Source organism: Netta rufina, assembly GCF_964035555.1.
Source record: "Netta rufina genome assembly, chromosome: Z".
NCBI lineage: Eukaryota > Metazoa > Chordata > Aves > Anseriformes > Anatidae > Netta > Netta rufina.
In genome coordinates, this window is record NC_140126.1 from 69,722,959 (window position 1) to 69,736,429 (window position 13,471).

The 13,471-nt window shown below is 44.3% G+C and overlaps 1 protein-coding gene across 9 annotated transcripts in view; it reads right to left on the reverse strand.

The window, feature by feature from the left end:
- PALM2AKAP2 (PALM2 and AKAP2 fusion) overlaps nt 1-13,471 on the reverse strand; it is a gene marked incomplete at its 5' end in the record, with an annotated part of 261,027 nt that overhangs the window by 13,159 nt on the left and 234,397 nt on the right. For all 9 annotated transcript variants that reach the window (XM_084305397.1, XM_084305396.1, XM_084305390.1 and 6 more), the window contains one exon: nt 5,543-7,925. In XM_084305397.1, the coding sequence (XP_084161523.1) occupies nt 5,543-7,925 (2,383 nt within the window). The remainder of the gene's footprint in view (nt 1-5,542; nt 7,926-13,471) is intronic.

A 13,471-nucleotide genomic window follows, 5' to 3' on the forward strand; every position in this document is an offset into this window, starting at 1 on the left:
GTAAAAGCATCATAACACACCATGATCACAGGCGCTTTTGACTTTTTTTCTACTTTTGCCTACTGTCTGATCCTCTCAGACACTGCTGGTGGTCCTTGCCCAAATCCACGCTGAGCAATAATGGACCTGTGCTCTCAGTTGAAGGCAACAGGGTCACATTTGTGGGATACCAGCAAAAACTGCAGCCCCCAAGTCACACTTATATGTGGTAACAGAGGGCATCATCCTCCTCCTCCTCCAGGGGAAGGCACTCACCTGTAAAGTTGTGTTTTTTCCCCTCTGTTAAAGAAATTCTTTATGTTCTGTGAAAAATATTCCATGACCTCAGTCCTGGTGGCAGCTGCCCCCAGTGTATGACTTCAGGGATCTATTAGGAATTTTTATTTATCTTTATTTCTTCCCCTATTTTCACCTCTGAGCTGCTGCTATACTACAGTTGAGTGTCTGAAAGACATCTCCTGGCACCTCTGTGCAAAATAAAAGACCTGGAAGAGCTGGGGATGGGTCAGCTCCATCCTAGCCTGCAGACTCCCAAGGAGCAAGAGGGGTTTTGAAGAAGATGACTTAACCACCCCTCAGAGATGATGAGTGTCCAAGCATTTTCTGCAACCTGAGGAAGGATGGGCTGTGCATGCTCTGCTGGTCTGCTGCAAAAGTAGGAAGTTGTGACAGGATAGTAGTGGGAACAAGGGCCTGAGCCACCAGTAAGTAACCGACTGGTACCAAGGACCAGCATACATGTTAACTAGGGTACAAAGGAGATGAGAAGAATCAGACTTTGTCCAGATAAAAATGACTGTTTTACAGAGGCTGTTGGCATTCTTAAGATATCTACACAGCACAGAAAACTTTTTGACAGAAAGTACTTCAGCAAGATTGCTCATTTTAGAAAACGAGTCTGTGCTGATGTCAGGGAATAGCTCAAATATCTACAAAAATACTACCCCTGTAATGTGGAGCCTCATTACCACTCCAGGTGAAAGGTGGTCTTTGACCTTGAACGCCAACCGAGCAACATGAATATGCAAACACAAACAAGCAAACAGAAAAAAAAAATGCACACTGCTTTAAGATCCTTTCACTTCATGTACAATCTCCACTAGGGAAGACATAAGAAAGCAAATGACAAATGAGCTGGGCTAGTAGGCTGCTAAGGCACTCCTGGAGATGTCCTGTCCAGAGGATGAGCACGCCAGAGAATCCTTGCAGAAGGGAATGATGAACTTTTCCTTCTCCATACTGGTGTTCATGAAACAGCAAGGAATCAGCATCTTCCATGATCTCACAGGCTGCACTTCTGCTCAGGCATTTCTCAAAATTCTCCTTTTAAAAAGGGGATCATGCACATGTATGACTCCTATTCCTACTCTTTGCACCTATAATTGGCATTATTAACTTTGCAACGGCCACAAATATAAAAAATATCTTGCTCCAGAGTTTTTGCTTCTCCTCCCACTCTACAAAAAGTCTCTCCAGGCTGAGGTTGAACCTGAGAAATTTCCTTTAGTGTAGGTATTTATTGGTGAAAAAAGAGAGTGGAAAATTGTTTTCAGGCTGAAATGGCTCCTCTGACAGAGGCTTACACTCCACAGCTGTTACTCAGGAGAAGAAAGCCAGACAGACAGCATGCCCAGCATTCCTCACCATGTGGAGGGAAGAGTTACCCTGACATTAAAAGATCCATGATCACTCGCATTCATAAACTGCAGTTTCCCTCTGGGCTTTTGCCTTCCTGAAAGTCTTCCATTCAGCTCATAAACTGGGAATGACAGAAGATGGCTAATTAGTGGGGAGCTCTCCCAGGTTGATGTGCAGATGGGGCTGAGCTCCTACACAGGAGACCAAGGAGTGCAGCGCTGCCTTGTGCCTCATGCAGCAATGCTTTGGTCATAAACATCAAAGAGGGAAACGTGGCAGCTTCATGACAGCTTCCTCCAGGCATGGCTTCTCATGCTAGGGATTTCCCCCTCCCTTGTCATGAGACAGCAAACATTCTCTCCGACTAAAAAGCCTCCACTGAGCCCAGCCCCCTCACATAATGATTTTTACAACTCAAAGATAAACTTCCTTTGCTGAACAGGATTATGACACGTACACGCTAAAATGCAAATTTTTCATAGTCCAAGTAATTCTAATAAAAAGGATGTGGTCATTACATCATCATATGCAGACTGGAACCCCTCGTGTTGCACACTCATCACCCTGTTCTAACGAGCTATCAAACAGCCCAGCTGATTGCCCGGGAGGGATGATGAACCACCTGCATTAGGTAGAAGAAAACCACTGGAGTGCTATGCAGCTGCTCACCCTTTCCATGTTCCACCTTAAAGCAAAACAACGCAGGAACTCTTCAAATTGAAATACAGTTTCACAAATATTTTGGGATCCACAGTGTCTCTACTTTTAGCCAGGCATTTTTTTATTGTTATTTTTTTTGGCCAGTCCCGGGTTTCATTGTGCAGATGTAACTTCTGGGGAAAGGAGTTCACATAGGTTCTTCCCTTCACCACTCTGACATGACTCTGCAGAAGATCTTGTCCTGTGTACGCATTACACATAGACATCATTCTGCTAAACGGCTCTGTGTCTTGCTCCAGTGCTCTGAGATGAGTTAAAAGGCAGCTTTGAAACAGCCTTAAAGGATACTTGTTACCAGTACAAAGGTTTATTGCTGGGGTCCCTGTGGGCTTGTGCTGAGTGGCTGTCAGATGCCAAGTGTGGTCTCACCATTTCCCTGAAGTTGTATGTCAGGGTGGCAAAACAGCCTGTTTGCTACCTAAAGTAATTAGCAGTTATTTCACACAAACACCCACGTGAATCGTGTTAATCTTCCACACTCAGTCAAAATAGCAGTTCAGTTCACTGCAGTCAATTTTTGCTGGGTTGTGTTTCTCTTGCTGCACAGTGGCAGTTCCAGGCAGGGAAGAGTGGAAGGAGCAGTAAGTAACCAGGGAGCACCACAAGTCCTAGCAAAGCTGCTCTACCCACGCCCCACCAAACAGCAACCTGGGGGATAGGTCATTTCTAATCAACTTAGTTACTGCACCTCCTCAAAAGATTTCTGGTGAGTTTACGCCTCCCCACTCAAGGGTTAATAACAGATTTGACAAGTTTAGACTTGACTCCCTAGTTTCTCTCTGCCAAGGCACCCTGAAGATGCTAATTCTCTGGCAAAGGCAATTTGAAGACAGAAGTGCCTCCGTTCCTTCAATTATTATTTTTTTTTCCACAACAAACTAGACGTTCAGATTACAGCATCATACATTCTCTAGAGCATATTCCTCATTATACCCATCTATACCATACTTTTCAGTTCTGTAAATCACCTCTGTAACTGTCAGGAGTGAAGTATTACAGACAGATTTTGTTGCCTCTACTGAATCTCCTTTTGCTGCTATTATTGTAAATACTGAAAAGGTGCTGTAAAATATTAAAACAGAAGTTGCTGCAATCTTCCATGGGTTTGCATGGTATTCCTTCTAATTATTTTCGAGGATACCTGCAAGCTTTACTTGCAACACAGCCGGATAACAGGACAGCAAGGACAAGGTGAGCTGAAGGTACTCACCCTGCATTGCCAAGGATGTTGAGCTAGTTTACAGCAGCTGAGAGCTCTTCTGAGGCACATCCACTGTTTAAAAAGCAGTGGAAGTTGAAGATTTAAGAAAGTCTTAGACAACGCTCTTTTTTGTTCTTTTGATCCATGACATCATTGCACACATTTATCTTTTTCCTAGAAATTATTTCTTTGCCTTGTCACCAGCTGCAAACTGCAGTAATTTGAGTCATTGGCAAATACATCCCAATTTTCTTTCCTGAACATACGGCAGTTGGACATTTAAAGAAAACTGTCTGGAATGATTCATTACAAATATAAGTTTATATTCTCATTAAAATGTAATTTACAAAGAGCATTTTAACATCAGAGAAAAAGTAAATGCCTTGTTGTGTAGAGAAATAAGAACTACCAGAAGTCTACTGTTTTCCCAGATGCTCTGTTAAAACAAGCATTAGTGTCAGCAGCCCTTCCAAAATCACTTGTGAAGAAAACGCAACCAACCATTATCGGCCTCATTTCAAGCACTTGAGCTACAGAACAACTGCTGTTTTGAGTTGTCTTGAGCTACAGAAAACTGCTGTTTTTCAAAGTGGTCACGAGCACACCTTTACAGAACGAGGACTTCTACTAGCTGAGGACCATGGTGCCATGTCTCTTACACCTTGTCAGATATTGCTCAAAACACACAATTTTTGGAGACTCCTTATCAAAAAAATTTGTTCTACAGGAGTAATAATCCAAAGAATTTATCACTCCAAAGAATTTATCAACATCTGCTACGTTTGTGTTTTTTTTTTTTTTTTTTTTTTGGCTAGAAACGGGTTAAAATCATCTTCACAGAAAAAACAAAAACAAGTATTAGCTATTTATATGCTGTGTAACACTCCCAAATTCAAACTCAAAGTCTGGACTCAATCCAGACCTTTTTGAAGTCTTCAGTGGCTTTCAAAAGAAAAGAATCATCCTGCACAAGTTTTGGAAGCATTACTGAGGCAGTCAATGATTAATGGAAATAAGGATGAAATTTAAGCACTCTGGGTAAAATTAATGCTTCTTCACAATGACCGTGGTTAATAAAAACTTCTAAGTGCTTGCAAAGCATATGTAAATCTATACTCATAAAAATCACTACACAGAAATGAGCTTGGCATGTGTTTCTGTTTTTTTTTTCTTTTTTTTCTTTTTTTTTTTCAGTTTTTATGATATATTAAGAAGTCATGAGTGTTTAATTTTTATTTTTGAAAGGGGGAAGGGAGAGAGATTTACACTGTAACTGCTGTGAATGCAAGCCACCATAAGGAACCAGAAGCTGATGAGGCAGAAGAGGACTTCTACTGAATTTATTAAACACTTTGTTTGTGACACCTGTTTAATTCAGTGATGAATGACATCAAATGAAATGTATGGCACTGCAAAGCTCTGGAGATCTTTTAACCATATAACGTTCTCTACGAAAGCCAAGGAATACCTGACAATAGACAGCAAAACACACAAAAAGAAACCCAATGCAAAATCTGTAATCTCAACAATCTTAGCACTTTCTTAGTGACTTGCAAGAAAACCGAAAGTCTGTTCAAACAGGCCTTGTATGGTCATCTTTCAAATAGCCACATAGGTGCAGTAAATGCTGCAATCCTTCCTGATGAGGATCCCGTTTCATTCTGGGTGGTTTGAGCAGCACAGCAATAAACTTGCCATGCTACAACATGGCAGGGGATGAACACTGTGCATCATTTTCTAATAATGATCAGTAAGGTACATAAGTTACTTCTGCACTAGGAGTCCTCACAGACAGACAAAAAGCTGAGTTGTCACAAGTCCTCCTCCTGGCTTGAATACCGCAGTTTCCAGGCAGATGAAATCATGACAACCCTCCCACCCCCTGCAAAGCAAATGTTGTATTCAAACAAAAGTGGCTTAAAACCAAATCTGAACTGACTTACTGTCACGTTTTGTTTTCCCTCAGATGCTTTCGGTGCTTACCTGGTGCAGTTTTGTAAGACACTGTTCTGGTGGGCAGGGCTGGTGCACTCTTCATAACAGGGCTTGGTGCCACCTGCAGACCTTGCCGCTGCCTCTTCAGCTCCTCTTCTCGCTGCTGGGCAGCTCTGATCTCTTCTTCTATCATTGACAAAGTCCGCTGCTTCCTCGACCGTAACTTGAAAGGGCCCACGGTCACTTCAGGCTCTTGTGTGGCAAGGATGGAGGCAGTGCTCCTCAGCTCAGCTGCCTCTGAATACTTGCTGAAGTAGCTGACTTCGTGCCTGTTTTCCTCCACAAGGAATGGCTGGGTGGCAGAGTACACAGGCGACTGCTGCAAACTCTTCCCTTCCCTGAGTCCTGAGTCTTCCTCTTTTGAGGTCTTTGGTATGGTGTCCCTTTTTTCTTGAACAGGTGAAGATACCTGGGGTGGCTCAAACATCAGGTTCTGCTGCTCCTTGGGGGCTGGAGCTAGCCTGGTGGCAGCTGCCTGCTCTTTGACAGAGATCTCCTGCTCTGCTGGGATCTTTTCTTCCTTACAGTTTGCCTTATCTGCTTGCTCAGCTATGGCTTGTTGGATGGCATTTTGAACAAGCAGGCCAGCGTGGTACTCTAGCTGGTCATCAATCACCATGGAGTCTGCCAAAGTGGAGGACAGCGAGTCGCATCCCGGGTCACTGAAAGATTTGGAGATGCCTTCGTCCCTGCACTCTGCCGGAGTGTCGGCCTGTGGGGTCTGTGGCAGGGAGAAATCAGCCAGAGAGCTTTCCTGCAGGGCGCTCATGGTCTCGTTGGAGGCACCACTGTCACTGATGTTGTCCATGCTGAAGTCATTGGAAAGGGTCTCCAAAACGGTGGTATCCTGAGACCTTACAGACAGGTCATCCAAACCAGAGTCGAGCTCCTCTGGAGGTGAAGAAGCGCTCGCTGACTTTGGGAGCTGGTCTAGCACGCCCTGCCCGTCATCCTTCACCACTGTGAAGACTGCTCTTGCACTCATGAACTCTCCATCCTCTGCCCACAGTTTTGAGGCCTGTCCAGCTCTGGTGCTATCACTACATGGTGACTCTCTCATGGGGTCAGCAGTGTTACTCTGAGTATTTGTGTCATCCTCTGAAGCACAGGAGACCTTCTGTGCTTTGACAACAGTGACATCACTACCCTCAAGTTGTCCTGTTTGCCCGTACATAGAAACGGGTCTTGTCACAGTGGACAGCGGCCTGTCTACAGGTGAAGGATTGAGGCTTTTGTAGAAGGGTTTGATGGAGAACATCTTGGGTGTTCCTGACCGCCTTGGTGGGACCTGACCCTGAGAAGGACCTGAATGCTCCATCAGCTGGAACTGCTTTCTGGCAGCTGAGAAATCAATTTGCTCTGTGACAATATCCTCTTTCTTGATATTCACTGGCTCTGGTGGCACAAAGGAGCAGCTGACCTGTTTGGGGGATGGTGGTGTTGCACCTTGCTGCTGTTGTCTCTCCTTGCGCTCTTTGTACTTCTTGTGGGACTCCAGGTGCTCTTCATCCAGTTGCTCCTCCAGGGTCTTCTCCTGGGGAGGATTCCACCATTTGGCGGCAATGTTGGGGTTTTTCTTGACAGCCTGGCTTTTAATGAGTTCCCTTCTTTCCTTTTCAAGTTCCATCATCTCTTCTGATGGTCTCACTTTGCGGACCTTGTACTTTTCCTTCTCATCCTCCTCTTCAAAGAGCTTAGAGGGTTTTTTGTCTTCGTGGAAAGCTCGTAGTTCAAACTTAGCCTCTTTCTTAAGGGTTGTAAAAGTTGCTTCTCCGTCCTTAGAAGATCTTCTAGAACTGTTTGAAGATGTGGGACTTCCTGGCATCTTCAGGCTCTCCCTAATGTCTTCCTTCAGCGAATGTCCATTAGAGTTCAGGTTCTCATCTGTTACGCTAGCTTCATGTGGTTCAACTACCAAGGGTGCCTGCTTGTCAGCTACATTTCCTTCCCCTTCATTGGGTACTGAGTCATTTGGGACATTAACAGATGCTCCTGAGCCATCCATAATGGTCACAGCACTTGGTTCAGGGGAGGATGTCCCATTAAAGGTATTATCTGTGGCAGAATCACAGCAGTTTGCCTCCAGCACCTCATCTAGATATCTGATCTCTTTAGCAACTTCACTGTCCAGAGATTCATGCCTGTCCTTAAGTCCATTGTGGCTGGCAGCAGGAGAAAAAAAGTGGGTTGGATTGTCTACAGGATTTGGTGAAGCCACTGTGGTGATGCTTTTGTGTTCAGAAACTGGAACTTCAATTTCCATTTTTTCTTCCTTTGCAGCAAGCACAGTAGCTGGCTCCAAGAAATTGGCACAGTTTTGGTCTCTGTTTTTTTTTAACCTGATGTCATCCTCCGGGTTTCGGGAAGATTTCTAAAATAAAAGAGAACAAAACTATGATGAAGTCCAAAAAAAGAAGCATTTTATTTTACACAGAGTAAACACCATCTGGAAAGAAAATCCTAGTGCTTTTTAAACTTGAGATTAAGGCAGCCCTTCTGAGAAATAGAAGGCAAAGCAAATCATTAATACTTACAAAAACCTCAAAGTTACCTTACCATAAACTGCACAAAAGACCAAAACAACAACAATCTATCATTTAAGTATGTCCCACATGGTTATCATCTTCACTTGGTCATTATTTCATGTCTGTGTTCAGGTCTGACACTAAAAATGAGCTTTGCATCTAGAATTTACTAATGACTTGACGGTTTAGATTCTTCAAAAGTTTACACAGGCAGCACACAGCTCCCATCATCCCTGGTATTTTAAAAATGCATTCCACACCTAAAGAAAATCTCAGAATGCTTCCACAGATGAAAAGTATCACTGCCCCCGTTTTTCAGAAACAGATGCTAGCATGCAGAAAGAGTAGGCCACTCATCCCACACTAAAAAGGACGGGACAACACCAGGGGATGTTTATTTCTCAGTGGATTGATCCTGGTCATCAAGCACTGGGCAAAATTATATGGTGCTGGAAAAAATAGGGTCTTTCTCCAGCCCACACAGAAACACTCATGCAACTGGACCTGGGAGACAGGAAGAGTTCTCAACTCCCACGGCATGGAGACCACCGTAGCACGCACAACAGGGACCAGAGTCATGGTCTGCTCCCTCCCACGGCTTTGATCTGCAATATAGATACACTGGACTCGCATTTCCCCAAGATGTCTTGCCTCTGCTCTCAAGGAGGGTGTTTTAAGAAACACGACTTCTGTTCTGGTATGGGTAGATTTTACCCATCAAGCAGCCCACTAAGCTTCCAGTGAACAAAGACTGAAAGAATTCTGCTTTATTATGATTAATTCTGATGTGTTAACACGTCAATGAATTACTCAATAATTCTTTACTGCTGAAAAGCAGACAAAGAAAATGCCAAAAGAAAATAAAAGGTCATTTCCAACATTGTTCTTCTGGGAGAAGTTAGTAACTTTGTGTCAGAACGCAGCATGATCTGAAAACAACCGAACACGGCACATTATTAACTTCGTCCAAAGCTTTAAAACAGAAGCTTGGTATCTGAGGTCTCTGGCTCCTTTTTCACACGTGTGCTTATGTAGTAGCACTGCCGAGGCATGGGTTTGGGAAGCAAACAGCACCGATCAAGCCCCCTGAACACAGCAGCTCCCCAACAAGGGCACTCTTGTCTGCTGCACCCCTGCCCTTGTTATTAGCACACACTGAAGCAGAAAACAATCAGGAGCACAATGGCTCTTACCAGCCACCTGAACAATCACATTCCCTCTGGGTTTTTATGGGCAGTAAAACACACTTGGCACACCTTGAGGAATTTCAGCCAGGCAGAAAGAAGAGCTCTCCTTCCAAAAGCACTTTGAAAGAATTTTCTGTCTAATTATGCAATTGTACACAGTTGAAGATAATGCTGGCTTCAACCATTAGACATCTTCTTCTTAATTGTGCTTACACATTGGGAAAACAAACAAACAAACAAACAACTTGCTTTTGTCTACACGTTTTACGTGGCATACATAACTGCTTCTACTTTCATTGCACTTTCTGTTGAACCTACAGATTCTCCAGCTAAAGTTTCTACCAGTGCCCTTCTTCAAACTTACTGCATTTTTTACCATTTATATATCTAACCAGGGTCATTTTTTTATTCAGTCCTAATAAGGATACATTCAAGTAATCAGATTTTCTGCAAGCAGATACAGAACAACCAGCAGGAATGAAAGAATAAACTTTCTTTTAACCTGAAAACACAAGAATTGCTCTTGATTTGCTTGTGGAGCTCCTGGCACAACATGTCATGACACAACAGGCGCCTAAGTGACAGGACTAAGACTGCAACTCCTTTCTGATTTTGGGGTTTAAGTCTCCCCTGTCTGACTCTGGTGCCAAACAGAGGATATGCCACCAGGAGTGGTATGCACCAAGGGATGTAAGCTTCGGTGCAGGGCTGCTGGCTGTCCCCCTTCACACCAGCAATGAGTATACCATCGTGGCTCCTGCTAACGTTTGCTTCTAATCAGATGGATCAAAGCCACTTGTGACGCTGGCAACTGCATGCCCTCTGTGGCCACAATTGCACATCTTCAGCGCAGGCAGGAAATGAGATAGAGACGCTCTGCAATGAAACACAGCTCCTGCAGAGCCCAGGCAGAGCTGGATACTCTGCTTCTGGTACCTGCTCACTGTGGAGCTAGGCAAACTCCTGGAGATGCCCCGGAGACCCCAGGCACTAATGCATGCCTACTCACTGACTGATGTATGAACCCTTTCAGGTCTCATCATGTGTGGGTATTCACGCTACCTTTAGGGAACCGAACCAAAGGCAGAGTATTTTATCAACTGCTTTCATAATGAGTAAGAGCTCGTCCTCTCATCATAACTGCAATCCATAGCTCACAATTAAGGCATATAGACGCAACTGTCTAATCAGGGCATGCAATTATGACAGTATGTCATTCTGAAAGTGCATGTGTCTGTGCAATTAGTGTGGCACATGTAATTATCCAGTAAGCCAGACAATTATGCAGTAAAACATATGAGGAAGCATTGCTACTCATGGGAAGGAGACTTTCTTTGACAGGGATTAATAACTGTGAGCAGGGAAGGGCTCTCAGCAGGGGAGCAAACCAGGGAAGAATAGTGGAGGAAGGAAAAAAGTATAATTAAAAAAAGGCCCCAATTTTCCCTCCACACTTTCTTGCAAAATCTGGGGGCACTTTCAGGAGGTCACGACAAGGAGGGGATGCTCCAGACACACCTGTGAGAAGCAGAAGTCAATCCACCGTCAAAGAAGATGAAGAAGCAGCAGCAGCTGGGAAGATCATAAGGATGGACGCAGATGACAAAATGCAATTTTCCAGACTGAGCCTGGTCAGGAGAGCCAACGGGAAAGTGGCGCATATTGGGGTGAGGGAATGGTGGTGGGAGAAAGCTGGGAGGCTGCAGCCCCCCTGGGGCTGCTTGGCACAAGGAGGAGAGCCTGACAGGGGGCTGCTGCTGCCCCACACCACCACCTTTGTATCTGCTGCCCAAGGGGAGGAGGCGTCTTGAAGCCCACACCATTGCAGATGGAGGGCCTGTCAGTGGGGAAAGGCCAGCATTCAGCCGTGCTGCAGCCAGCAACACCGCCTTCGCAGCGATTCCCATAGACTGCTCATCTAGCCCCTGTTTTTTCAGAAGTTACTGTTATATTTACACCCTCTCTGAATATGCTTTGATTTTCCTCTGTTTAAGTCAAGATGCAACAGGGTAATTAGTGCCATTTGTACAATGCTGCTGCACTTTAGTAAACTGCAGCTATTAGCAGCTTAGGGAATTATTAGCATACTTCCTTCTTGGCTGAATTCTTCATCTACAAAAGTGTAAGTGTTTGGGCATTTAGCTCTTTTAGGAGGAAAAAATTGTGGGTGGACTAGTAGCAAGACCCAGCAGATGTACTGCCAGTGCCTTCCTTTGTTTGATCCAAGAGAAAATGCATGTGATACCAAGTGGGAGGCAGTCCTTCTGAGCCACGTCCACATTCTTCCCAAGCAACATCATGGCAAAAAAAAAAAAAAAAAAAGGAAAAGACTAAAGATTAATTTAAAAACGTTTCATAGATTAAAAAATCTAAAAGACAGACTCCTCTTTGTGGGCTTCTACCAGTCACTCCAGCCAAGTTTTCACAACTGCTTTTGATACTGCTGGTCTCCTGGCAGCTTTAGCATTGGGGACTTCCCATTTCTTCAGGTTTCATATTCCTTTGGAGAGGTCCTGTTCTGCCTCTGCTTCTCCTCCCATTGTCTGATCACTGCACTGGTGCTTTGCTCAGCCCTTTCTATTCAGTTCTGGGAGCTAACCCTTGGGCTCACCGTGTCTTTAGGAGTTTTAGTAGGGAAGCATAACTCAGAAATACATCTGCATATGGTCGAGTTGCTAATTCACACCTCCCTGCTAATGTGAATCCTCTTCTACTGTCTTGGCCTGCTGTTCTGATCTCTCTTTGCAAGGGAGAAGGAATCAGATGATGGATTTGCTAGAGGGTCGACTCTGGCAAAACTTCAAGAGAGTGTCTGTTTCCATTCAGCTCATCCTTTTGAAGAACTGTCCACCATCTGCACTGCAGATGGACCCAGTCCCAGGCACTGAGAAGATGAAGATGTCTGCACCTCAGTGCTCCCAGACAGTCACCCTGTGCTTCAAGAAACCTCCCAGCCAAGACAGGGTCTGACCAACTCTCCCTGACAGCAGCAAGTACTTTGTTGTTATCTCTGCAAGAACGGTATGACACGAGAGCTTTGCAGTTCTTAATGGGGAAGAGAAGCAAAAGCAACATCATATAACTGTAGTGGTGGAGTCAAGGTGCTGGTACTTCACCGCTTGTTCACTACCATGCAAATGGGTGCTGAGAAAGGTGCCCCCATCCCACCCTTTTCTAGATGGGAATCACAGCCCAAAGCATTGTGATGGCTCCTGCCTCTCGCCGACTGATGTGCCCTCTCCATGCATCCCACAGCGTCTCAGGGGGTGGCTGCCACTTGCTCTAGCACCTAAAACATGGTCACCCCTCGTTGCTGCAGGGACAGGACTGCAGGACTTGCAGACATCACTCTGCAAGTAGCAGAGCACTTCTCAAGAGGCAGGCCCAACACTTAAAGGGATGCAGCTGATGATAGCAGACTCAAGGAGAGGAATGGGGATTGCCACTCACACTGCCTAGAAGAACTGTGTCTTTACATTAGAAAAACAAACAAACACATAAAAATTGTTGTCTTCTTGTTTTTGTGTGAAAATATCCTATTTTTCCATATGATATTTTTATACTTACTCCTCAAGGTTTTGAAAATACCATGGAAAACATTATCCCAAGCAAATTATGCTTTTTCACTAAATGAAATTGGATAAAATTCAAGTATCAGGAAAAAAAATCCCCAAATCCTTCTGCCAAATGTTGTTGAATTCAGGACTTGTCAGACACATGCTGGCACTACCTTGAATAGTTTGATTCATAATTTCACTTGCGCACAAAAGCAAAACCTGGCCTGTTCTTCTCACAGAGCGGTACAGGGTGTCCTCAATACAGGAAGGCAAACCATTTCTGATGACTAAAATTCATTAGTGTTCAGTGTCAAAAATGATGTGCTTTGTGAGCAGCTGGCTATGCTCTTCAGAGACTTGACTGAGGTAGCCAGGCAGTACAATGGGCAAATTTTCTTTATGAAAGCTGGTTCATCTTCTGAGCACTTCAGAAACCACAGAGCACAGCCTACAATCAATGCAACTTCACACTAATTTCCTCTAAAAAGCTGTGGGGGGTTCTTCTGGAATACAGAGAGCAATAAAGGATGTGGAGATACAGCTCCCAAACAAGTTACTACTTAGAGAGCTTGCTGTGTGAATTTTCTGAGTGTTTTTCTGTATGTTATTTTTTTTTTGCTCTGTTTTAGAGAAGGAGTTGTGATTGCA